General features: G+C 38.2%; 2 protein-coding genes across 2 annotated transcripts in view; both read left to right on the top strand.

The window, feature by feature from the left end:
* rpia (ribose 5-phosphate isomerase A (ribose 5-phosphate epimerase)) lies at nucleotides 1-10217 on the top strand. Its single transcript, XM_055170832.2, has 9 exons — nucleotides 1-262; nucleotides 3662-3722; nucleotides 3821-3876; nucleotides 3970-4029; nucleotides 4242-4306; nucleotides 4806-4874; nucleotides 5025-5166; nucleotides 8884-8983; nucleotides 9222-10217. Exons 1-9 carry the CDS (start codon nucleotides 80-82, stop codon nucleotides 9317-9319), a joined length of 834 nt encoding a protein of 277 aa, XP_055026807.1. The 5' UTR covers nucleotides 1-79; the 3' UTR covers nucleotides 9320-10217.
* A 1345-nt stretch (nucleotides 10218-11562) lies between these two features.
* eif2ak3 (eukaryotic translation initiation factor 2-alpha kinase 3) overlaps nucleotides 11563-27217 on the top strand; it is a 38770-nt gene continuing 23115 nt past the window's right edge. The window contains exons 1-2 of the mRNA XM_055170065.2: nucleotides 11563-12087; nucleotides 24662-24791. Coding sequence (XP_055026040.2) covers nucleotides 11792-12087; nucleotides 24662-24791 — 426 coding nt within the window. The 5' untranslated portion in view covers nucleotides 11563-11791. The remainder of the gene's footprint in view (nucleotides 12088-24661; nucleotides 24792-27217) is intronic.

Raw genomic sequence — 27217 nt, 5'->3', positions numbered from 1 at the left:
CTGACCACCAGTGTTATTATACCATCATTATTCAGTCACTTGTGGTCCAAATTCAGTTTTCATCTCAGGCTTGCTGGTGATGAGGAGGTGGGTTGAGTTTGCAGTGATCGGCAGCAGATATCTCCTCCTCTCTGTGTCAGGGAAACACACACATTTACCCACGCGGAGGCACGTGTGTGAAAGCAGCGCGCGGCACAGCTCTCTCATGGCTGAAGAGGCGAAAAAACGAGCAGCTTTTGCTGCGGTCGACAACCATATACAGGTGAGACTGTGTCCTTGTCATACATTTATATAGTCAGCGTTCAGTGTACACATCTAACACTTTACGCAACATGATATTGATGACACAATATGGCTAAAATAACGTTACTGTCGCGACATGGCATTCTGATGTTTTAGTTCAGTTTACCTTGACTAACGTTAACTGTTTTTAAAACCTATCTGCTGGGACGATATAGATTTAAGGATGCTGGCTAGGTATCTCAGATTCGGTCAAATAGATAAAAGAGAAAGTCCGCTAACGTTAGCAGTGTTGCTCTGCTGTGCTGAGGAGGAGAAAGAGTTGAACTCCAGATTGCCTAAACATGCGGTAAGCTATGTGATATAAAGATGGTAAAGCTGATGAAATTAAACGTTGAGTGATTAGCACATTTATAATTAAGTAGGCAGAGACTTTTTACCTTGCTAAAGCTAGCTAGCATTGTTTTATTGTGCATTAACAGCCAATTACAATAAAGCAAAATTATAATATAAAGTAAGATAACAGTCTCAACGAACAAAGCACAGTTTTAAGGAGTAAATAAAAGACAGATACAATAATAAATAAATACATACATAAGATAATAATAATCATAATAAAAACTTAGACATCAAGATCTTCTAAAAGTTTAAAGTTCTTCAACAGGTTAAATAACCTTCCACTTTTAAATTTTACTCTTCTTAAAGGATTAGTCTATTTTCTTAAAAAAATCCAGATAATTTACTCACCACCATGTCATCCAAAAGTTGATGTCTTTCTTTGTTCGGTCGAAAGGAACTTGTGTTTTTTTGAGGAGAACATTCCAGGATTGTTCTCATTTTAATGGACCCCAACACTTAACAGTTTTAATGCAGTTTAAAATTGCAGTTTCAAAGGACTTCAAACGATCTCAAACGAGGCATACGGGTCTTATCTAGCGAAACGATTGTCATTTTTGACAAGAAAAATAAAAAATATGCCCTTTTAAACCACAACTTCTCTTCTTCCTCCGGTCCTGTGACGCGCCAGCGCGACCTCACGTAATTGCATAATGCGGTGGAAAGGTCACGTGTTACACATTTGAAACGCACATTTGCGGACCATTTTAAACAATATACTGACACAAAGACATTAATTAGTATCATTCAACATACAGCTATGTCAGAACGTTCCTCTTTCTCCACACTTGTAAACACTGGGGCGTAGTTTCGCATACGTCCTCCGTGACCTCTTGACGTGATGACGTATTGCGTGAGGTCGCGCTGGCGTGTCACAGGACCGGAGGAAGATGAGAAGTTGTGGTTTAAAAGTGCATATTTAAAATTTTTCTTGTCAAAAATGACCTTTGAAACTGCAATTTTAAACTGCATTAAAACTGTTAAGTGTTGGGGTCCATTAAAGTCCATTAAAATGAGAAAAGTCCTGGAATATTTTCCTCAAAAAACATAATTTCTTCTCGACTGAACAAAGAAAGACATCAACATTTTGGATGACATGGTGGTGAGTAAATTATCTGGATTTTTTTTTTTTTTAAAGAAAATGGACTTATTCTTTAAATATTTACAGTAACGTTAAACACAAAATTCTTATAAAAAAGAAAAAGAAAATACTTGTGTTATTTTCATATTTATATTTATAAATGTAACATTTTCCCATTATAAACAAATTATTCAGTAGAAATTGAATTTGTTTATCTCACATTAGTGTACCAAAAAATATAATTTTTAGAGATATCAGAACAATTGTAACAATTTGTAAGCCACTCATACCAGACCAAAAACATTACTATAAGAACAGTCAAAAAAAGAAATGTACTGTTCATTATCATTAAAGGGATAGTTTGGCCAAAAATAAAAATTTGATCTACTCACCCTGAAGCCACCCGAGTTACATATGTCCATCCTTATTCACATATTCATTCAGATATTTTTTGAAAATGTCCTAGCTCTTCCAATCTTTATAATAAATGAATATGGGGTCCTTTCCAAAGAATGTGTGTCCATCTTTCACAAAAGTAATCCACACGGCTCCAGGGGAATAAATAAAGGCCTTTTAAGGGTTATTAATGCGATTTTGTAAGAGAATTATACATATTTAAAATTTTTCAACTCTCGGCACTGAGCGCAGAAAAAACGCAGAGCACCGGCCTGACGGCCTCTCAGCGTTTAAAAACCCAGCTGCTGGCTTTTTAAAAAAGTGCCGCGCTTCCATAGAAAACAATAGAAATCATACGCTGGCCACCGGCGTAAAAGCTTTGGGGTGCAAGCTATCTTATACTCTATCAGTATCAGTACCTAGAAAATTTGAAAAATAAACAGCCCGGTAACTTTTCGTAAAGTATTCTCTGCAAGCATGTAAAAACATAGGTTATTGAAACGGCCCTGCCATTTAGTGCATAGATCCGCTCATTTGCATTTAATGGCACATTGTTGCTCACACCTACAAAGTGGCAATTTTAACATGCTATAATAAATTATCTAGATGGTATTTTCACCCAGAACTTCACATACATACTCTGGGGACACCAAATATTTATTTTACATCTTAAAAAAGTCTTGCAAAATGTCTTCTGGCCAACAAATGCCTAGAATTACCGTATTATACTTCTTGCACTCACATTAAAATTTATATTTTTCACAAAAAGTCCTGTGATTCGGCTAGCTAGCATTGTATGTATCTTAAATACAAATATATTACACTTGTATAAATATAAACACTTTTTGATGTGTAATTTAAAACGGTTACAGCTTGATTGAAAATAAATAATACACACAGAAATATGTCATTCACACCACACCTTCTATTTATTCTTTAAGGAAAAGGTCACCCAAAAATGAAAATTCATGTTTTACTCACCATGCCATCCCAGATGTGTACGACTTCCTGTCCCCAGTTAAACACAAATAAATAATACTACGCAAATAATACATTTGTGAAAGAAAACATGTAATGAATTCATGCATCTGGGATGGCGTGTGGGTGAGTAAATAGAGCAAATATAATTTTTGGGGTGAACCATTTAAGCATGCACTGACAGTGTTGTCACGAACCAGGTACATTTCTGATTAAACTGATACATTGCTATATATTTGATATCTTATACAAATATATTTTATACAATATATTTACCACCCCTCTAAAAATATTTTGTAATGTAATCTTTGCAAAACAAGAAAAGTAAAATCAGTTAAATTTTGAAGCAAAATCAGATTGTGGAATATACTGAAAAAGTGCCTATGTTTGTGTAAGACACACTCAAACACACACTTTCATGCTGATGATAATTGATTGTAACACACAAGTGGTGAGCTGAATTATTTTTTAACTTAAACCATCAGTACAGGGTGGAAGTTTGAACTTTGGATATTTCTCACATCTGACCTGTGCTTGCTATTGTATCTGCTTTTTTCTTCTCATATACAGAACAACCAGGTTGTTGGGGTGGGCAGTGGCTCAACTATTGTCTATGCTGTGGACAGACTGGGTAAGACATGCAGTATAAATAATGATATTCCACTCATGCACGGCCCCATTATAGCTGTTGCCCATGACATTTACTAAAGAATGACATTTTTCATCCAGCTGAGAGGGTAAGGCAGGAGAAGCTGAACATTGTGTGTGTCCCCACTTCATTCCAGGTCAGTCTAAACCACCTGTGTAATAGTTAAACATCTAATATTGCATTTCAAAACTTAACTAACTCTCTTATTTTAATTGTGTTGTTGATTCAGGCCCGGCAGTTGATTCTGAAGCATGGTCTTACCCTATCAGATTTAGACAGACATCCTGAGGTGAGTCAGGCCAGAGAAAGGAAGAGATGGACCATTTTGTGGGATTGGCAGTCTGAATTTTCAGTTACAAGAGCCAAGGTTGAATGCACGGCTTACCGACCTTAAAACATGAGTTAAAGAAGCTAAATATATGATGTGGTACTTTACCAAAATGCTTTGTTTTGCAGTAGTAAAGGTGTATTGAAAGTGGGGTGTGTTTTTCTGTCTTTCAGTTGGATGTAGCGATTGATGGAGCTGATGAGGTTGATGATGCTTTGACTCTAATAAAGGGAGGAGGGTGAGTTTGAATAAAACCTCTTTTTAAATCCCTTGAAGTTTAGGGGTGCATCAAACAATAATCGGTATTCCACAAGGCTTTCCCTCAATAAAATGTAAGGATGGACAAATTAAAATCTACACATACAGTAGAATGCTGTACACATCTGTTTACAATATAAACCCAAATTATATTTTGTTATTTGCTGAAAGCAGCAGAACAGTGATCTTCTTAAATTAGTAAAATCTCTAAGGGAGTAGTAACATTAATATTAAATATACCTTATATTATATCATCAAAATCATTGTCATTGCTTGTCATTAGTTGAACTGAACTCCAAGCGACTTTGCGCGACCCACCTTATCATACTGTGCAACATATTGAAAACTTCTGGTTTAAATAACCAAAGAAAAAACATAATGTGCTTTTTTTAAAGCTATTGATTATTTTGTTACTGAATTTTTGTAATGTTTTATCACTTAAAAATTAAAGTCATATTTTCTTTGCTCCTGCAAAATAGGGGATGTTTGGCCCAGGAGAAGATTGTGGCTGGTTGTGCCAAGCATTTCTTTGTCATTGCAGACTATAGGTATGTTAAGTCATTTTGTATTATAAGCCGGACTGTGATTTGTTTTAATTATGTGAGCAAGTATATCATTAAATGTTAACCACTAGTCTGACTCTGTACATTAGGGTGCACTGGGGTGATGTGTAGTCATGTCATTTCTTATGTGTGCAGAAAGGACTCGAAGACTCTGGGTGAGCAGTGGAAGAAAGGTGTACCAGTGGAGGTCATTCCCATGGCGTATGTGCCTGTGTCCAGAGCCATTGCCAGCAGGTTTGGAGGAGAGGCTGTGCTGAGGATGGCTGTCAGTAAAGCGGTATGATTGCTTATTTGGCCTCACCAAGATGCATTCGTTTTATTTAATTTGCTTATTATTATTATTATTATTTTAATTTATTATTATTATTATTATTATAAGCTTAAAGGGGACAATACATGAAAATCTGACTTTTTCCACGTGTAAGTGCTATAATCCTGAGTGCTTCTATGAACCTAGAAAATGTGATCCAGTAACTCCGTTTTGGTAAACCGTTCTCTGCAAACGTGTGAAAAAATAGTCTATTGAAATTTGGCTCCCTTTGTGATGTCAGAAGGGGATAATACCGCCCCTTAATCGGCACTATCCAACCACTAATAAAGGACCTTAACCCGGTTCCTAACGATACTTTTTTCGATACCATATGTTTAAAATACATTAAACACAAAACTTTTATTTAAAACAAATTCTGGTAACACTTTTCACTCAGGGTAACATTATTAATAAAACTGGTTGTCCTTTTGGATAGGGGTGCGCCAGCAGACACACTTGTCTGTTTTTTATGAAAATAAGGAAACAAAAATAAAGAAATTTAAGAATATAATTAACACTGCTTTATTTTATGAAATGTAAAATGGTATTTAGCTTGGACTAACAGTATTTAAATAAGTGGGTTCATTATAGCTGCAACTTTGACAAAAAGTAAAAATATTTAAATGGGTGAGTTTTACTGGGAAGATTTGTATGCATGTTTGTTTTTTGTAAACAATGAACTGTAATACTCAACTTCATAATTATCTAAATATTATAAAATGAGTAGAAAATGAGTTCAATGTCATTTCATTCGTGAAATTAGCAAACCAGTTAAACGGAATTTAGTTTTAAATAACGAGTACGACTTGTGTTGGGCTGCGCGTGTGCGTCAAGGTTTAACGATAGACTGTAAAAAAAAAGTTTTAAAAGCATCGTCCATTTTGGGAGATGAGGGCATGAAGTCTTGCGATGTGGAGAGACAGGCGCAAGTATTTCATAAGCATTGAGAGACAAGCTGCGCGCGTGGGTCAAGTTTAAACACCTTGTCTGAGACTGTTGTGGTAGACGCGAGTAACAAGCATTGAGAGACACGGGCTGCGTGCGTGCTTTAAATTGAAACCCCTCATCAGTTTAGGAAAAACGCAGTTTTGGTTCACGGAGACAGCACGGCCATACGTGCGCTCACTCAATTGGTTAAACTATCACAAAGCCTTTCTGTATATTTCTCATATTGCATCCTTTCTACACTTGTGTTGGGTGACTGCGGGTATCTTCAGAAACCTCCCCGTCACGTGATGGACAGCCAATCGCCAGCGCTTTAGGTCCTTACACGCAAGTACAGGCTTACACAGACACAGCCCCTTGGCTTTTTTTGGAACCGAAATTTGGCACCGAAAGAGAAATAATTTTTCGATACTCAAAGTATCGGAGTTTTTCGTTTGATACCATAAAAGTATCGACGTTCGGTACCCAGCCCTAGTGCTCGCTTAGTCTACGAGTCCGTAGGGTGTCCATCTTACATTTTCACGCTTTAAAAGTGTGCTCATCAGCGCCCCCTTTGCCACCTTGATGCGGTCTCCGGCTTTACCAACCCAGAAGTCCTTGTGCAAGAGCAATCAGACCAATCCAACGACAAAAGGGAGGAGTTCACACTGACGGGCAACTTCTCTACCTATTTCCGGCGTGACGCTCGAGTCTGTCCCAAAACATGAATCTGGTGCACCCACGTGGACTCGCATCAAGGGTCCCTTAAGTCTGGACTCTATGATGTCATCAAAGAGTGGACTCAGAGGAGGACCACAAGTCCAGAGTGTGCCATTTGGGACTGGGCCATAGCTGCGTGTGTATGGTTCTTCGTCTACAGCGCATATTGAGTTTCTCCACAAGAGCGCCCTCTGGTTTTCAATAAATTACGAAATGCCGCTACATCCAAAAGCATAGCAAGCATCATCGGCCGATATATCTTGACCTCCTCTACAATGAGCAGTGTGTTCTACACAATAGAAAATATAGGGGTGTAACGGTACGGGTATTCGTACCGGACTGTTTCGGTACAGGGCTTTCGGCACAGTGCACGTGCACCGAATGGCCAAATGCAATCTTTTGTGTGCGGAACATAGGTCAATTTTTGTGTTTCCAATCGAACATATTAAGTGGCGGAAGTCTCCGCGTTCAGCGCAAGTCTTCTGTCTAACATATAACATAATTTGGCCTGCAGAAAGATTTTTATTTACTTATATTCGTTTGATTATTGATGTAAACGTTTATGCGTCGCGTCTAAAAGTGCGTGTTAAACACGTTTCAACGCGCTGTTTTGTTCTTTTTCAAAAGTCCGTGAGAGGTTGCAGGTCTTTCGTTGCTACGCAATTATGAGACGTGCTTTCTGTGACACGCGAGAATAACGGAATGCGTGATCAGATTTTTCATCTGCACCTCACGTCAATCATATCATTCTCACAATGCGATCAGTTAATCTGGTCGGGACAGAGAAGAGCTGTAACCCGGGCTTACTCGGCTGTTAGGGGCCAGTCACACCAAAAGCGTTTATGGCAGTTGCAGGCACCTTTTTTGAATGATATTCTATGGGCAGGGTGCGTTTGCGCGCTGTTTATGCGCGCCGAGCACCTTGCGTTTTTTTTGCCGCCTGCCGCGCACGCGTTTTTGAAGGAGCGATGAGAGCGGAGAAGTGCCAGACGTTATTCGCATCTTTCCATTGTCCAATCGAATGAGGGTAGAGGCGGGCCTTACATTGTGGTGAGGGAACTTTACAATTGCTTTGAAGAACCGGACTCTACTCGCTCACTCTCTTCTGTGTGTTTGTGCACCTCTCACACTCAAACAAGGTCAGAGCAAGCGTTTCTTTTTAAAGTTTCTGCTAATATGACAGTTAACAGCAAAAGAGCGCTCACGCTTCAATATCTGATTGACAAGACAGCTGACTTGGTGGTTGCTTAGCAATAAGAAAAGCCGCGTCGCACTGCTCTTTTTTAAAAAAGGCAGTGCGTCGCGCCTTGCGTTTGCAAGCGTTTAAAGCGCTTTTTGTGTGACTGGCCCCTTACTCAGCTGCGGAGGGGTTCCTTCGTTTAAGAGCACAGTGTTAGTTTTAGTTCACACAGATTACATTGGCAACTCAAGCAAAGACTAGAAGAAACGTGCAAAAGATAAAAGATGGCTATGTATGCAACTCGCACATCACAATATGAGTGTATAATAAGTATATCATCATGTTGCTTGATATGCAGTTACACATAGAGCAGTAATATTATTTTTATACAGAGATGGTACATAACCAATTCAATACTGTGACTTAAAAAATCCAAAATAAATCAAAACAGAATATTTTTTTGGTTAGGCTAATAGTTCATAAATGTATTCAGGAATTGAATTTGATAGTTTAATTCAAGGTTTTAGTAGAAATAGTTTAAGAGAAGGTTAAGAAAATATTAACCTACTGTTATAAAATTATGTAAAACAGTATGTTATTAAGTGGAGAATTTTGCAGCAGTATTTTTTTTAAAAGTATATATTATTATATTTTCATAAAAAAGTGTTTAAAAAGTGTAAACAAAGTGTTAAAAAAAGTTTATAGTAATAAACAACCCGCAGTCTAATGTTTGCATTTTCCTTTACTGTACCGAAAAATGAACCGAACCATGGCCTCAAAACCGAGGTACGCACTGAACCGTGATTTTTGTGTACCTTTACACCCCAAATACTGTCCTCCTCTACAAAATCTAACCTTAGGGTCCTGTGGTTACTGATAATAGTAACTTCATCTTGGATTGGAAGTTTGAGAAGGCTCAGAACTGGAAAGAGGTCAACACAGCCATTAAGATGATCCCAGGTCAGTACATATAAAAAGAATATTAAAGCATAACAATAAAGCAAATTCTTAAGGAATCGTCTTTCTATTTCCAGTTGTGATTTTAAGTTAGTTGCTCACTGTGAGTTAATGGCTATACTAAATCATTCTGCTTTTAAAATAAGTTATGAGTTTACTATTGTTCTATGTGGAAAAATATAAATAATTGTATTTTTAAGCACATACTGAATATGTCTCTCTCTATATATATCTTGTTCAGGTGTGGTGGAGACAGGGTTGTTTGTGGGAATGGCTGAGAGGGTCTATTTTGGTATGGAGGATGGAAATGTCAAGGTTAGAGATGCTCCTGTCAACTAAGAAGAAACTCTCTCGTCTTATGTGAGAGACCAGCCTGCGCACCTCAAGTGCCATTTAAATATAGACTCGGGCAGCTCTTCCTTACAGTTTAATGGTACAGAAACCAACAGTGTCCTGTGGAAGGTGTCTGATCTGGACATTTGGTGTGTACATGAAATGTGTAGATTTTACATGCTTTCGCAACATTACTTCCTCAGACCACTTTTCTCTCATACTCTCTGCATTGACAAGCCTATGATGACCTGGAGTCTGTGGTGATGCTCTAGATGTTTATTATTGGCCTTATATACCACTTTATATAGTCATGCTCCATCATCAGTGTTGTCGTGTATTCATGCATCTGTGCCACATTTTCATAAAACAGCTTTAGTATAGCTCCTGGCCTTCAAGTACATGCCTTTAAAGGGTTTAAAATACAGCTTTCACAGTCACATCAGCTTATTCTGTTGTTTGTGATTGCTGTAATTGCTCAAATTTCCTCATGTTTGATCCAAACATAACCTGTGGCCTTTGCCTGTACACAATGGTTAGTTTTGTTTAGTTATCAATCATTTCAGAGCATTCCACTCCTGGGTATACTTTACTTTTTGAAGAGGTGAAATGGTACTCGGTATTGATTTTGTTTTTGTATAATTTGTGCCTGTGGAGACAGTGTATATGAGGATGATAAAGTAATGCGTTTATGGTTCAGCTGAAATCCAGCAGGCCTTATCTTTCATCATGTGTTGGTCTTTGTTAATGGAGACTCTCCACAGAGTTCACTGTGAGTTTTGGGTGCAATAATACTTCAAAAACCAGCTAATATCCACTTTGCCTATGATACAGAATTAATTCTTTAATGTTTTGCTCTGAAACTCCGTATTAAAACAGGACCAATAAATTATATCACTCATTCCTATTTTTTTTCACGTTTTCCTTAATGGGGGCCTGAAATGTTGCCAGGGGGCCCTATTTTTATGACATCATATAAAATACAATAATTTATTATAAATTATGTATATTCACACCTCAAAAAAGCTACCAACCAACAGCACTAAATTGTATAATTTAATGTTTTGTTAAATTCAAATTTTAAGCTGAGATCCACTGGGTTAGTGGTTATTTATGGCATATATTTGTTAAAGGGACAGTGTTCCAAAATATTGAATATTTTATGTTTATTTACCCACCCGGGCCTTCCAAGATGTAGGTAACAAAGATTTTTAGCTGAAATCGTTTTATACTTTATGATTTCAATATATTGCAAAGAGTCATGGGGATTGATTTTGTATTGCCTGTTTCTGGTTTTGTGACTCTCAAAGTAGTGTAACCTGTGCACTTGTGTTTTATGAATCACGGAGGACTACGGCTTTGCCTAAAAATCTTTACTGCTCTATTGAAGAAAAATTTCACCACTTTACTGAATGGCCATGGGGTGAACAGATCAACAAGAAGTTGTTTCCTTTAAGAAATTACTTTAAAGTACCACAAGGTGGCACCATATTGATTTTCTTCGTCAATATTTATTGCTACTGAAAAAGTATTGTAGTAAACTTGGATTACGATGTTTGGATCGACAGAAATCCCTAAACGTAAGTCAAACACGAGTGTTAAACTTTTTATATATCCCGATCAGGTGTACCAATTGCCATGTTTACACATGTCTAAATCACGGTATAAGTTAAATGGATAACTACAGAAGAATGCTATACTTTTGTTTTGTACAAAATATGGAGTTTTTAGTGTCTTCACATGCCCGGAAATGGAAATGTCAACGTGATCTCTGCTGTCAGCAAACAAACAGCCACGTCGTTATTTCCATCCTTGTACTTTTTAACCTATCAGATTTAAAGTAGTTTTGCGTCGCCCTTTAAAGAAGTCACAGACGCACTGACCTTGATAGACAGACTGTCAGACCAATGGGTAGACAAACATACTTTCGCGGCTTCCGTAAATATACCAATAAAAACAACTTGAGGACTGTGCTTTCATTTTATTGGTTAAAGCTTTATTTAGAAGGCGGGATTTACCCGCCTTGCTTCTTGTTGAAGTTTCCTTAGCTCCCGCCTCCATTTCTGAGTGACAAGGTCAACGCCCAATAATCTGAGCGCCTTGGGGGCAGACCACGTCAACTGACTGATCTTAAAAAGACCGTTGGATGACCCAATCAAAATCTGCTTAGTAGACGAGCCATACAGATTGACAAGCGCTCGCACCTATCAGCGCACACTGCATGGATCTACATGCGAGCGTGTGTCATTCGCAGCCAATAGGCGTTTGGATACAGGGCGGGGCTTGACGTTACCACGGCACGGCTAACGTCAAGTATAAAGGGAATAACATGGTGCTGAGGAGTGCGTGTTTACGCTAAGAGAACAACAGAAAGATATCAAACAGCCTTTACTTATACAACGCCTTTTATAGTCTAGTTTTTAAAATTTACCACGCGTTTTGGTATGTGATTGCCTAACTCCTCATGTGCCACTTGTCCCAATGGAAAGGGGGTTTCAGCTTGGAAACGTGTGCACATCCCTGCTGCTGTTGCTTATTTTGAGAACGCTAACGGGCACTTTGCAAAGTCAGTCTCTCTCAGAGAGGGAACCCGAAGCGCCCCCGACGCCAAAAACAGAGGCGGCAGAAGATGCTGCCGTTATGGAGCAGGCACTGGACAACGTCGGTGGAGCCCCCAACATTGGAGAAGTGACCGTTGAGGACGACGAGTACGGCTCGAGCGGAGACAGCGAAGAACCGTCTGGAGACCGCGACACAAACTTCCGTCAGCGAAGAAGGTAGGCATCTTCTCAAACATTTCACGCTTAACTGTTCCGGAAGTTTTTATTTTGTGTGGTTGTTGACGTGTTTGTCCATCGCCACTGTTGACTATCGTCGTTTTATTCAACTTCAGTGAAGTTTGCGTGTTGCTGAGATTGAGTTCGTGCTGGGCGGATTTTCCAGATATGGTCGCGATCTCAAGCCCTCCCTTTTGGGCCAGAAAACAGAATAAATGTTACATCAGCGATTTAAATCAACTTGGCAGTCGCTTTATGTCTGAAACTTTGTATTTTTAAACGCATAATTTAATGCTCTTCATTCATTGCAGTCCGTTCATTACAAACATTCTGTCATTCATAACATGGCTACTTTTAGTTAAGTTTGTAAGGATCTGATAACGTGGCAAAATCTGTTAGTGTGGAGACACGAATGAATTTAAAGGGTAATGTTAAGTGTAGAATAAGTTACTTGCCTGTCTCAATTTTGAATGGGGTGGAAAGTGTGTTGTGAATAGGAAGCGCTGTTCAACGAAGCGTAGCACATGACAGTTTAGACTGGTCTAAATGGTGCTGAATTACTTAACTTGTCCCAATAAACTAAGTTTTTCTGGAGTTTATAACTTCTTAAGTGCTGTTGCACTCAGTTGTGTTTCATTTGCAAACTACTGCAGTGTTTTGAGAATGTGGGCGTGATCTGCATGTAGACAGCATCAGTTAGTAAACACCTTTCAGTCAAGTTTAAAGGTAAGGTTAAGTAACCTCAAATGATAACACACTTGTCATTTTATTGCTTTTGTTAAGTGTCACCTGTCTGTAGACGAATTTTTTATTCATTTATGAATTCTCTATGCTTGAGTTGTTGAGGCGGTTTCTGTCTGTTAGTCTGCGGCGGAGTTTGGCGCAGAACCGCTACTCCTCGCGTGCTTTGAAGTGCACGAGGCTGGGCGACGCATCAACTTTCCGGATGTTTTGTTTTTAACGAGAATGAGTCGTTTAGATCAGTGTACAGGGATGTTAATATGGTACCGCATCCGAGCCCTCTGCCCCACCTTACAAAAAATCAATGTCGACTGGGAGATACCGGTCCAGTGAGTTTTAGCTTTGGAAGTAGGAAATTGAGTCTTTTTATGATCCTTTAAATTAGATGTTTTGTTCCCCTAATTTATTAAGCACAATATTCTGGAAAAAAATATATATATTTAACATTTTTGTATCAATGTTTATCTTTCTTACTGTTGTTTTCAACTTCTTTCCTCATTGAATGTTGTTTGGGTGAATAAGTTGGGTGGATACACAAATGTCAGTGGACTTGATAAGATTGCAGAGAACAGATGTTTTGGTCCCCTGCAGTAAAAATCTGTCACACACTGCACTCCTGCCATCGCCATGTTGTACAAGTCACAGTGACAAGTGGCGCACCCATTTTTTGTTACAGTTTGTCGGGAATTTGGGATGCTCAGATAGAATCTCAGTATTTACAGGCTACAGACAAGTTAATAGCAAAGCAACAATATAGTGATTTGTCGAGAACAATCTGCAGCTTGACAAATCAGGTGACAAGAAAAACTTCAAAGAATCAGAGTTACTGCGAGACTTTCTGAGTGTAGTGTAGACATCTCACAGCACTCTGATCATGGTTGCGCTAAAATCGGAATCATGAGGAACTTTTTTGCCAAATCTGAATAATTTAACTTAATTTGGATTTGAGTAGATTACACTTGTTAGTTTTATTGATAATGCATACAGCTTAAGTTTTATTTGGCATCTACTTGAATGAGTCAGTACTATAAAATGTATTTATGTATGTAACATTTTAATGTATTTATTTATTAAAATATTTTATTTATTTTTTTACAAACCTTACTTTTTGAAATCAGAATGAATAATGCAATATCTGTGTAAAACATTAATGAGTTAAAGAGACCGACACTTGGGGCAAATTCCTTGGAAGTGGTCATCCCTATTCCCTTCGAAGATGAGAACTCCTGATGTGTAAACTGTCTAGATGGAGTTGCGCAATAGTGTCTCATAGTGTGGCTGATAAAAATACACATGGCGAATAGAGCAATAAAAAAAAACAATTTAATTTTATTTTTATTTGGAGTGACATCCCCTTCCCGAAGTGCACTTCAAGGGTGCAAAAACGCTGGGTTTAACCTTACTCTTGTTACTGCTGATAATTGTATAATGTACTTTCATAATGCCATTCATATCGCAGGTTTATTGTACACCTAACTAGTTGCGTCACAATGCTAAAATTTGCCTGATGAATAATTGTTTAATAAATAATTAAGATTATGCCAATTGTTTGGGGTTTTGACAATTATGAAGATTTATTGGCATACATATTTTTTCTATGCTTCATTAAGTAATTGACACAGATTATTTTGATTATTTAACAAAAATGTTGAATGGCACCTCTGTCAAATGAGATAATGAAAATAGAATACATGCAGAGAACATTCAAACAATATCATCAAATGCCTTTGCTTCAAATCCGCTTAATCCCGGTTTTGTGTCATTCAGAAATACCACATTGTTGTCAGAATCCGCTAAATGCCACGTTGACTTTGTGCACTTTTCCTCTAACTGCATAAAAAAAGCAATTGGATAAATGACGACATTCAAAATGACGTGGAATACATTCAAACTTGTGTCCCTTGTAAGTACTTGGACCTGTGGCAGTCACATAGATCAGTGGTTTTCAAACTGGGGGCCGCAAGATGGTGCCAGGGGGGCCACAGTTTTATGACATTTTATAAAATACATTAATGTATAATGAATTCGGTGTAATTAAACCTAAAAAACAATAAGCCAACTAACCAACAGCACTACTAGGTATAATTTTATGTTTTGTTTAATGAAAATATTACATTTTAAAACTGTTTTTGTCATAAATCTTTCGGGGGGCTGCAAAAAAATGCACTGTACACAAGGGGGGCCGCACGCTGAAAAAGTTTGGGAACCACTGACATAGATCACAGTGGTTCAGGTTTTTTGGTCATTTTTACACTTCATCCTTTGCAATGTATCTAGTTACACTTTCAATGATTTTGTTTATTGTTTACTATGTCTTGTCCAAAGAAGTGGATTTTTTTTTAGAAGTGGAAGTTTTTACCACAAAGCTTGCATGTACTTAGAGGGTTTTGCAGTAAAGACAGTCAAATTTGTCAAATTACAATGAAATGAGCAAAGTTACATTTGTGTTTTCAATTACTGACAAATAACCATTTCACAGGCATTAAAGTGAAATTACTGAAAGAAAACATAAGAGCGTGATAAAAATGCTAATTTACAAAAAACGATGCACTTGTGTCCATTGGGTGTCATACTCATTTTAGGTTGAGGGCTGGATGGTAAATAACGTCACCATATGAGGTCCGGATAACTTTTTCAAACCTTAGTGTCCTGAAAATTGTGTTGATATTACATAAACCAACTACAAAAGAATTAGTAAGAAAATCAGAAAAATTCACGACTCTGTGAAAACTAAATTTCATAAGTCGTCAGAAACATTAACATACTCATACTGTACAATAAAACACGCACACACACAAATTTACATCTGCAAAAACCTTTCGTCTTGGGTTGAAAGCCTTATTTTAACTTATTCTGTATGGAACCTTAACAGAATTACAGATTAAGCTTTTACATTATCCTCTCTGTATTTAACCACCTGATCAACACCACCAGTTTTGGGGCAGTTGCTACTCTCATTTCAAGATGTTTGTGTGTGAGTCTCGACAAGCCACAACATTTGCAAGAAACCCACTACTGTTCGTCGCGTGTGTCTGTCACGGTTTAAGGCAGAAACTAATTTATGGCAGTTTTAAACATGGTACCTACCGCAACCGGTGCACGGCTGCCGGTTTTTCTCAGCATCTGCCGTGAAGAGCCATGCCTGCAGAATGTTTGTGTGCACGAGGACCACGTGAGTTCCTTCTACACTCTGCCTGTAAAACTTTGTGTTTTGCTGCTTTTCGCGTGTCTCCTATTTAAACTAGACACACATGACTGCCGCGTCCCGCCTGAAAAGGACTTTAAAAATATGCATTTAATATTTAATGATAAATCATCATGCGGGCTGGATTGGACACCTTTTGTAGGCCGTGTTCGACCCGTGGGACGTATGTTTGACACCCCTGACTTAGAAGGTTTTGCATCCGATCTCTTCAAATATTAATTTATTCAGTCAAGAAAACGCATATCTTTAAAGCTGCAGTGTGTAATTTTTAGAAGGATTTCTTGACAGAAATGCAAAATAATATACAAAACTGTATTGTCAGGGGTGTATAAAGACCTTTCATAATGAACCGTTATGTGTTTATTACCTTAGAATAAGATGTTTTTACCTAAATACACTGAGGGTCCCCTTACATGGAAGTCGCCATTTTGTGCTGCCATGTTTCTACAAAAGCCCTTAACGGACAAACTTTTTTTAATAAGTTGTCTCCGACGATTACATGTTTGTCCGGTAGCGGCTACCGTAGCTTCTCTATGTTTTTCAAAAGCGAGAGGTGAGCATTAGACTGAGCCGTTGGTTGCAATTCATAATCTCACCACTAGATGCCGCTAAAATGTACACACTGCACCTTTAAGAAATGTGAAGTTTTTTTTAATAACGAGACAATCACTATAAATGAAACATGGCAGAAAACACCGTAAAGCACCTAAACTAAATCTAGGTTATGAGAATAGTATTGCTTTGATTAATCTGATCAATAAATATTCAAAGATGATATCACTTAAATAGAGAAAATAATTTGAACATTCCAGTAAGTGCAGTGTACAAATGGTGGATGTAGGGTTGCTGCACATCCCCTTGTATATCTAAAAGTGTGCAATAATTGTGGTTATCTGAAAAAAAAAACACGGTTAGGTCAAACAACCGCGATCAGACGATTACTTAATAATTGTGACAGCTTCGCACTTAACTGATTCTGGCCGGCCACCTCTATGGCTTTTATATTGAATGGGGTGCCTGTGCCATAAAGCACACAGATACATCATCACAGATTTACAACCTAATAAGCAGAACTCCCCTATTTGCACTTTATGGATGAAATAACTATAAATTCTTGCAGCTACTATGCCAACCTCAAGGCCCAATTAACCCGACTAACAAGAGAAAAATAAATGTTGGTTTAATTTAAATGCATTGCCTGCATATTTACCATAACCATGCAGGGATGCCTTAATCTTAGTCTGATAATAATAGGATTTGAAAATAGCCTGTCTGAAATCTGCCTTAAACACCAGCGACTGTACTGTGCTGTTTTTATGCGAAGTTGTTGGGACTGTGTCTTGACAGTAGTCATACATCACTGGTAGGTGGAGCTGGTCTTTGTTTCTGGTGGCATAGTTATATGTGTCATCCACACACAAGGGAATAGTGTGTAGTGTGTTTAACACAGCATCGGTTCAGTTTCTCGGCTGGGGTGAGAGTAGCAGCTGCCTTCACACCTGCTGCCAAGGTAAAACACACCTCTGCGTCTTCCCCCACGATCCTCAATATCAAACCTCCCCACGCGTTCACGTGCAGTGTTTAAGCTGAATATTAATAAATGGACAGGTGTGTAGCTTTTGGTGTTAATGCGTTTGTATTGCGCATACATGCATGGATCGATGGAGAATAGGAACCAAACCTTGGTGCTTACTTCTTAGTAACACTGTGATGTTAATCAACACCCTCAGGCCTTCCCCGTAACATGGAACAGCTTTACTGGGGGATGGTGTTCTCATGGGACAGTTTTATGTGTTGCACAGTATGGTCGACTGGCAAATGGGAGTCAAACCCAAGAGAGATGTATTCACAACAAAAGCAGAGATGGTGATAAAGACACTCTCATAAACTCACTCTATTGTTCAGTCCATTAAGTTCAGTGAGCGGGAAATTGAATTAAAAGTAAAGACTTAAAAGAACTCAAAATGGCACGAGAGAATATAAAGGTTTTGCACTCCGCAAACCAACAAAACACCAGTCTCCTGTGCAAAGGTTGGGCAACAGGTTTGCCCCTGTGCTCCCAAGTGATTGTTGCTGGTTACGTTTATAGAATTGTAATAATTATATAAAAAATAATTTTTTACATGCTCTGTTTGTTGATGTGAATTAGTTTGGTGGTTCCATCACGGTCCAGGCATGGCCAATAAGCCAATGTAGCTCAGCTTTGCCTCACTGTGTGTATTTTTGGACTGGTGGTGATTCCTCGGGGACCTTTTGGAAGTAACACTTCGCTCGAGGTGCCCTCGCTGTTACACACCCTCATAAATACACACACACACACACTACTCGCAATGATGCCTCTCTCTATTGCCTGGTGCAAACTCTGCCAGACGTCTAGCTCCTACTGCCTACTGCTTAGCAACAGCCAATCAGAAGAGCTGAGCTGGCAAACTTGTTGGCCAATTAGAGGAGTAGATGGAAAAAGTGCTCAGAATTTGAGTTGGGAGCAAAGGAAAAGTGAGAGAGAGCAGTAAGAAAATGGTATAATTTGTGTGCTTGTTATTGTGTATTCTTTTTTATCTCTGTGATAACCAGGGAGAGTCTGTCAGTTTCATTTTGCATGATTTCTAAAAAAAAAAATCACCCCAACGTAGAAACAACAGTAAAACACTTATTTGTGATAATTCGTGGTTGCATCCATGCAACTTTATTTTGGTGTCCTGGAATTTCTGTATAAACATTCGCATTTTAACAGTGTTTTATTGGAAGCCGATAAGCTTGAACTTTTTTCAAGTCTCTGTTATTCTTTGTAACTTTTCTTAAATGTTAAAAATACACTGATTCACATCTCATTCATTTCAAGACAGCAATGTTACATTTAGCTGGACGTCAATAGCAGAGCTCACTGTGGACTTGAGTTGATTGATTTTGTTTTTGATTTTTTTGCTCGGCTTACGGTTTAATTTTTGTGAGCCGTTACTTGATTCATTGCAGAGGACACACCTTACTGCACTGCAGCAATGGGTTGGAAGATGAGAGAGGTGTGGCACAGAAGAGAAAAAGAGAGAGAGAGAGAGTTTGGGGAGATGAGGGGAGAAAGTAGAGAGGAGACATCGAGACACCAAAATGAAGGCACTAGGACCCAGTTGCCAGATCACTGTCTGTCTTGTAGTTTGGTTCCTCACTGCTTAGCAACAACAAATCAGCCACCTAGATCAAGGCCAGAGCTCATCCAATAGGAAGAGCTAAATGCCACGTGACGGAGTTTTGATTTTTCTGCACCGCGTATGTTAGAGAGATAGTAACAGGAGGATGATCATTATGAGTTGAAGAGAAGTTAAATTATTATGTCACCATAATAATGATGCTTGAAATTAGCTATCATGAGAGTGCATTTTGTGTGCTCACAAGTTTGATTGTTTTATTCTGACTCTTTGAGAATCTTATAGGTGTGCATCAATAAGTTTATTTTTTGTTTATTATCACAATCTACAATGGAAAAGCTTTAAAGATGTTTCTCTGTAAACAGATAGTGCTCTATGAAAGATGGGCAGAATTTGCAAGGTCAGTCGAAATGGGAGTAGGGCTTATAGTTCTGCATGGTGATAGCAGTTTGGGCGTGACTGAACGTGACATGGAGTCAGAGGACAGATTAAGGATTCTCACACACATGCACACTGAACAAATGCTTTAATCAATACATGGAGGAAAAACTTGGCATGATAAAGGACACCAATAACAACATTAAAACTTTCTTAAACTGGTATTCCATTTTTTCTGTTCTCTTTTTGCAAATACATGTGCTCATATCCTATTAATAAATCTGTTTTGTGCACCTTGCTGTGCAAAAAGTATTAATGCACTAAGTAAGGAATAATTGATGACGGGCCATTTAATTATTCGAAAATAAAGCACAACCAAGGTGGTTATGTGGCACAACCAAGGGGCAACCTTTCGATCTCTCTGATGAAGCCAATACGGAAGTGACTTAAACTGCAATTCATCGACTGGCCGCTAGAGGCTGCCTCCAAAATGGAGTCAATTCCCATAGACCCCCATGTTAAACTGCCCATCTTTAGAGCAGTTTTTTTTTACAGCCTGGTACAAAAAGTGTTTTTGATCTATAAAGCTAATTTTGCCCTTCATGATAACTGCGAGAGATGTGAAATGTTTTTGTAAGTAATTTTCGGATGTCCGTGTGTGATGTGCGGTTACGTGCAGTTACCGCCTACTATTGGCTTCAAAAACAACAGGGTTTCCACAGGTCCTTGAAAGTTTGTGAATCTGGGGGGAAAAATTCAAGGCCCTGGGTAGTTTTTGAAAATATACATGCATAGATACAGGTCATTGAAAGTGCTTGAATCCATTTTATTATTTTATGCAAGTTTTCTGAAAAAAAATTCTTATTTCCTGTGTAGTGTAGGATAATATCATAAAATTTCTAGCTTTTTAATCACACATGCTAAACTGTTCGCTTTAAATGCTAATAATATATTCTGTATGCGAATGTTGATCCAAACCAAAATTTTTTTTTTGCGTAGTTGTGTTTGACAAATGAAAACGTCTCTGGTTACGTATGTAACTGTTTTTCACTGATAATGGAACGAGACGCTGCGTCTCCCTTGCCATACTTCCTGCGTCCCTGTAACGCCGTCTTTGGCAATATTTCAGATAGCGATATACTTCCTGGCCCTTGCGTCACCCTGTCTTTGTCGTTAAGCCTCACCATTGGTTGAATTTTATATAATCATTCAGATGCACTTACCCCTGAAGGTGTCCCCAAAGTGTCACCGCAGTGACGCAGCGCGAGTTCCCTCGAAAGGGAACTGTAACAATGCATCTTAAAAGGTAACACGATGTAACCTTGCTCTCACTTGAAATGTGTCACTAAATTTGAGGGTATTGGACCTAGAAAGTCCTTGAAAGGTCCTTGATTTGAAGTTAACTAAGGTGTGGGAACCCTGAAACAATCTTCAGAAACCTATGGGTGATGTCACGGACACTACGTCCATATTTTTTACCAAGTTGCCTTTGTAGCACGTATGGCTCTACTTGAGTTCTGCTTGCTATTTTTATGTTTTGATGGAAACATGCCGATCATTCAGTGTATACACTTAATCAGTAAGTGTTTCCTAGGATTCAAAACCATGACCTTTTCCATATCCTTATGTATCTTTCTTGTGTGTTTTAATACTAGTTGTTGTATCAGGTGGGTGCGGTGTGTTTGAGTTTGAGGGTTCAGCCCATTGGAAAGTACCCAGCTTTACTCTTGTTTGTGGACTCTGCAGCTTCTCTGCAGGGGTGTGCCTCTGTGTTCACAACTTGCCCACGTGTTCCCCATGCCCCCATATATCTAGGCTATATACTCTCTGTGTGTGTTTTTAGTGGTACTCCCAAACTCACACTTGGTTGATAAGAGCTGCTCTCTGTAGCATGGTTACAGTGGGCTTTTTATGTCCATTGGCTGGCGTTTTTTTAAAGGAGTGGTTACTGATTGAGTGTGCAGCAACGCATCTAAGCCCTCATTGGCTGAGGGAGATGGAAAACCTTTTGTGATTGGACCAAACTCCTCAGATACCCTAGTTGTGCTTTTTTTTTCTTCCATGCAGTCTGTTTACTTCAGGTCTGAATTGAGATCCTCTCGACTTCCTCGGAGAGAAAGACGAGAGATAGTGAGTGTGAGTGATGATCACTTAAGTGTGTTTGTGTGCTGAAAATTAAATTCAAGTGAGCTAAATAAAATGGAGGAAAAACGCAAGGGATCCCAAACTAAAAGAAAAAAATGCATAAAGTGTAATGGAATACCTTTTCTTGTTGTTGTTTTCATTTTCAACTTTGTTTCTTTCTCATGTGAAATGTATAAACAATTTGAAGTTTTTTCACATAAACTGTTGAGTGTCGAGCAGCGGTGGTAAAGCGAATGAATGGTGTATGTCAGAATTAGACTTTTTTTTCTACCAGCAGTTTCCCTTTTGTCTCTGTTTTAGTCACCAATTTTTTTTTCTTCCCTGAGGTAAAGCAGCCTGTGGAATACACTTTGATCTCATCCGGAAAATGGGATTTGTTATTCCTCCTTTTATTCTCACCCATGTTCCTCCTTCACTTAGTGTTTTTTTTCTCAATCACTTTTTTGGCTGGGTGGGAAGTGTCCTCATTCATTCTCACAATGCCCACTGCTTAGCAACAACCAATCAGTTCTCATATTTTTGGAGGGGCCCTCCAGCCAATCAGGAGTGCTGTGCTATAGCATCTTATGATCTTCAATCCTATTGGAGTGAAGAGCAAGCACTGCTGGTCCAGAGCATTGGGATGAGCAGAACAGAGGTGCCCTTAAATTCGAACATCATCAGTGTTGATGTCTGGAGGGATAAGTTAATTTTCTTGGACTTGATCAAAGTAATTCATTCTCAGTCCATCTCTAAAAGACCTTTGCTGACACTTCAGCTATTAAGTGTACTGCAAAGACTTTTTTATTTCATGAACATGTATTAAATGTATTACATATATTAATTTATATATTAAATGGTAAAATTTATGTGTAAAATAAAATGGATAATTTTTTTATTTATTGGCCAATATAAAATGGTTAGAATAGGCTGATCTTTACGCAAAACATTATAGTTTGTTTCTCTGTATAATAGTTCCTAAATCTAACAATTGCATTATACATAGATAATGAACTTTTAAGTGAATTTTAAGTGATTAGTGTGTAAAATAAATGTTTACATGTCAGCAATTTCGTCAACATCCATTTGTCATTATAAAAATGAATGTGTATATTGTAGACGTGTAAAGGTACACAAGAGTCTCGGTTTGGTACATGCCTCAGTTTTTAAGTAACAGTTTAGTTCTGTTTTTTAACATATAGTAAACAGTTTACATTTTTAAAATGAAACACCTGTATAAACAAAACCATGAGCTGTGCTGCCTGCAAAAGTTGAAATTCTTTAAACTTGACACAATGTCTTAAAACTCGGAACGTTTGTGTTGTTGCAAGATGTTGCAAAAGATGCAGGACTCTTGTGTAACGGCGAACAGGTTCGTCTAGCATGTGCTTCCATAGAAAAACAGTGGAAAAGTAGCGCAGTGGAATGAAAAATGCGTTCACTAAACAAACTTGTGGTCCGCCACTCCATTTGAAGTTTTGATATGTTTCGCACGTAAAACAAGTCCACTGTTAACTACTGTATAAAATGTGCAACCAAACCTGAATTCCTTCGGTACTGTTACACCCCTAATAAATTGGTATTATTTTTAGCTACACTGCTCTCGAACTATTGTTTGCTTGGCAACTACAAAAAATAATTAAAGTGAGATTAATTATTAGGTATTAAAGATATGATAATTCTTACATGACTATGTTGTGTTATTATACACAGTGTTGGGGAACGTTACTTTTAAAAGTAACGCATTACAATATTAAGTTACTCCACAAAAAAGTAACTAATTGCGTTACTTAGTTACTTTTCATGGAAAGCAATACTTGCGTTACTTTTGCGTTACTTTTTCTTACTTGGCTGAGGCTTGATCTCTTTCAGGCCTTACAGGTGTTTTTTATGACTGAGAAGTTCTGCATTCAAAAATTGCCTATTTCCATCGCAAAAATGTCAAGCTCTGGCCTGCCCTCTCAGTTTCTAACTCAAACTGTTTCTGCTCAAGCGCGCACCCATAGTGCGTAATTCTATGTGTCTACGTTCAGTTTAATTCCGTACATTAATTATACTGAAAAGTAACTCGCATTACTTTTTTAAAGAGTAACTCAAGTATTAACGTGTGCATTTATAAAGTAATACTTTACTCGTTACTTCAGGAAAGTAATATTGTTACATAATGCGCATTACTTGTAATGCGTTACCCCAACAACGATTAACTCTTTCGCCGCCATTGACGAGATAACTCATCAATTAAGAGAAAATGCTTCCTTACCAATGACGAGAATTTCCGGCTTTCTGCAATACCGCAAATTATACAACCCAGAAGTAGCGCCTCACTTGAAAGAGAAAGATCTCTGTGTATGTTTTGAAGATCGCTCTGCATTTGATCTCTATCAAAAGTCCTTCACAAAAATGGAATTATCTCAGCTTTTTGCTCAAAATTGGGTGTTTTTGAAAAAACCTACTCATATTAAAAGAGAACCAATAGATGTTGGGAAGACTACATTGTACGAATGAAACCATGAAGGAACAATGGGACAGTTTTTGCACTGACATGTCTACAATGTAATTTGAACTGTTTATAGAGATTTGCATTGATCCTCACTGTTGTTGTTGTTGTTTTTTTTTCTTTTCTTTTCTTTGTTATAAAATAAGAAAACTCAATAAATATTTGAATTATAAAAAAAAGAGAATCAATGAAGGTAGGATTACATTTTTTTCCGTTTGTTTAAAGGCAGAGGGTCTGTTCTTTTATTTGATAAATTGTTTGTTTATATATTTAAAGAAGAACATTTTCTGGAAGGCATTAAACTTTTATGAAAATCATGAAAAATGCTGGCGCTGGCTGGCAACTTTTTAAAAAAAATGCTGGCAGGGAAAGAGTTAAACATGCCATAAAATTGCATATGACGTTTAGATAATAGGATAAAGACAGTATAGCCAAGTCTTAAGTGAATTGTATAATGACCTGTATATGTGCTTGTGTGATTGACAGGGCTCTGGTAGTCATCAGCACTTTGGATGGGAGAATCGCAGCGCTGGATCCTCTAAACCAGGGACGCAAGCAGTGGGACCTGGATGTTGGCTCAGGCTGTCTAGTGTCCTCTACTCTCAGCAAACCAGAGGTATCGCACATACTCATATGCACATTGTATACTTATTAAATGAAACAAACCATGTACCAAAGTAGACAGTTGTTTACATGGTGGTTTATCTTGCCATTATGCACTTGGCTGGAAATTTATTGATTATTCCGCCCATAATCAATATAAAAAAATCTTTTTTTAACCATAGTAATAGATAAATATTTATTTTTGCAAGTAAATTCTGTTACTTTTGTGAAAAAGCTGCAGTCTAATAAACCTATTTTGCTTAGACAAGACTGTTGTATCTAGTTGAACTGGATTTAAAGTGGTTAATGCACGCTAAAAGTAACGCAACTGTTCAGAGTGAGCGAGCGTATGTGTGTGGGAAGATGCGATGTTTGTTTGAACCTCTTTACCCCAGAAGAGAATGAGACATGGCCCAAAGGAAATTGGGTAAAACAAGTAACACACACACACGCGCACACACAGATCACAGACTCATACTCATTAGGGACTATAGACTAGCCTGGAGGAAGAGCATTTGGCAGCGATGCGCTTATGCATTTGTGCATATACACGCGTACATAAGCACCATGAAAAACAAACATTAGCTGCAGTAATGAGATTTCTTTGTGCAATCTGCTATTTTGATTTCATTTTTAGTATGTAGGCTACATTGTTACACATTTGGTTTAACCATGCTTAGAATTTGATAAAGTTGAAACAATATTGTAATGTGTGTGTGTGAGAGAGAGAGAGCGAGAGATGGTGTTGACCCCCCATCTGGTTTGGCGGTAACCTGAAATGCCTGGCTGCTGTGGAAGCAAGCATCCCATTGGATAGAGTCCTGATCTCCCCTCCCCTTTTACCTCTGGATGCCTAGCAACCAGCCATTCTGATTGGCTTAGGCTGTGCCTCACATTGCATTCTGCTCGGTGATTAGAGCAGTCTACACCCATCTGATTGGCCCTCGCCATGGTGCCAGTACTGAGCAGTCTCCTATAGCATGCCACAGCACTAGGAGAGAGGCCAGCCATAAACAGCATTGTCTGCAGAAACATGCTGTCACAACAAGAGAGGGGGAGGTGTGAAAGAAAGAGAGATAAAAGGAATGAGGAAGAGAGGAAAAGGAGAAAAGTGAGAAAGATTGGATGGGTGTGTGGGGGGGAATTGCCACTGACAGCGTTATATGAGTCATGCTGAGAGGATTGAAGAATGAGGTAATGCCTTATGTGTAGGATGATGTCATCCATAAGAATGCTGATCACCCCCCCACACACAAATCTATTAATCTTTGGACTTATCAGTTTTAATTGTTAATGCGCTTTACTCAAATGAGCCAGAAAGCTGAAAATTATTTATTGCTTGAGGCTCATTTCTACCTCTTGCTTTGTTTAATTACCAAACTAAAGTAATGATTTTGTGTGATGTGAAGAATGCAGGTGTTCTAGATGAACACGATTTTAAAAAGTCATTTTATGTCACAATTTGTCTTTTAAAAGTAGATGAACCAACATGCCAGCACTTTTAATTTAATCTTCAAAGGTGATTTGTATTTCTGGTGCTGCTCATTTGGGTTCAGGTGTGTGTATGTAATTGATGTCAACTTAAGAGAGGTCATTGTCAAAAGAGCTAAAAATATAACACAGTAACAGGGTTAGGTTAGACATAAGTGTTTTTTTTTTCTGGTAACAGGTCATCTCTACTGTGTTGGGTGCTCTATAACAAGTTATTTTTGGGCAAGGAGCAGTATGAAATGTTTATTGGCTGCCTTTGTGTGTGTGTGTGTGTGTGTGTGTGTGTGTGAGGGGTACAAATTGGGAAGAGAGTGGGGATTGCACCTAGCGTGATGTAATGGTATGTGTCAGACTCAGTGAAGCGATATCATCTGCGGGTCATTGAGTATGGAAGGATATCCTGCCTACAAACACTCAAGCACTCCACACTCTCAAACCTTCACTGATCCCCAAAGACGAGGGCCACGCTGCCCTTGGCTAAACCTCTCAAATTGATCATGTCAAACAAGATTGTGGAAGTCATTGCCCACAGCTCAACAGAAGACTTGATTCATGTCAGGGGTGATTGGTGGGGGATTCAGTTTGATATTGCGCTATTTCTTATTTCTTTTATATTGTCTACTTTTAATAAGATTATCACAACAAAGGTGACCGGATATTTGACTATGTCTTAAGTAGGGCTTGCTCAGAATTTTGCAATGCATCTGGGTTTGCTTGGCATGCTGAAACTAATGCATGCAGGAATCAAAGTTGATGGAATCTGAACTAAATCAAAACTGATGGATGCAATAATCTAACGAAGATAACAAATGCAGCTGTCTAATCCTTGATAAAATTATTTGATGAACGTCTTGCCAGCTTATCCGTGCAGACAGAGAATGGAAACGGAGGATGTCAAGTTTTACATTTACATTTATGCATTTGGCAGATGTTTTTTTCCAAAGCAAT

This window comes from Misgurnus anguillicaudatus, chromosome 11 (assembly GCF_027580225.2).
Source record: "Misgurnus anguillicaudatus chromosome 11, ASM2758022v2, whole genome shotgun sequence".
Classification (NCBI taxonomy): Eukaryota; Metazoa; Chordata; class Actinopteri; order Cypriniformes; family Cobitidae; genus Misgurnus; species Misgurnus anguillicaudatus.
Note: the sequence above shows the minus strand (reverse complement) of the source record. Positions and strands in the feature narration are given on the sequence as shown.

Bases quoted from the DNA above. Each gene is read 5' to 3' on its own strand.
- rpia (XM_055170832.2), top strand. From the start codon at position 80: ATGAGGAGGTGGGTTGAGTTTGCAGTGATCGGCAGCAGATATCTCCTC. The intron at 4,307-4,805 runs GTGAGTTTGAAT...CCTGCAAAATAG, and splicing joins ACTCTAATAAAGGGAGGAGG to GGGATGTTTGGCCCAGGAGA. The intron at 4,875-5,024 runs GTATGTTAAGTC...TTATGTGTGCAG, and splicing joins TTTGTCATTGCAGACTATAG to AAAGGACTCGAAGACTCTGG.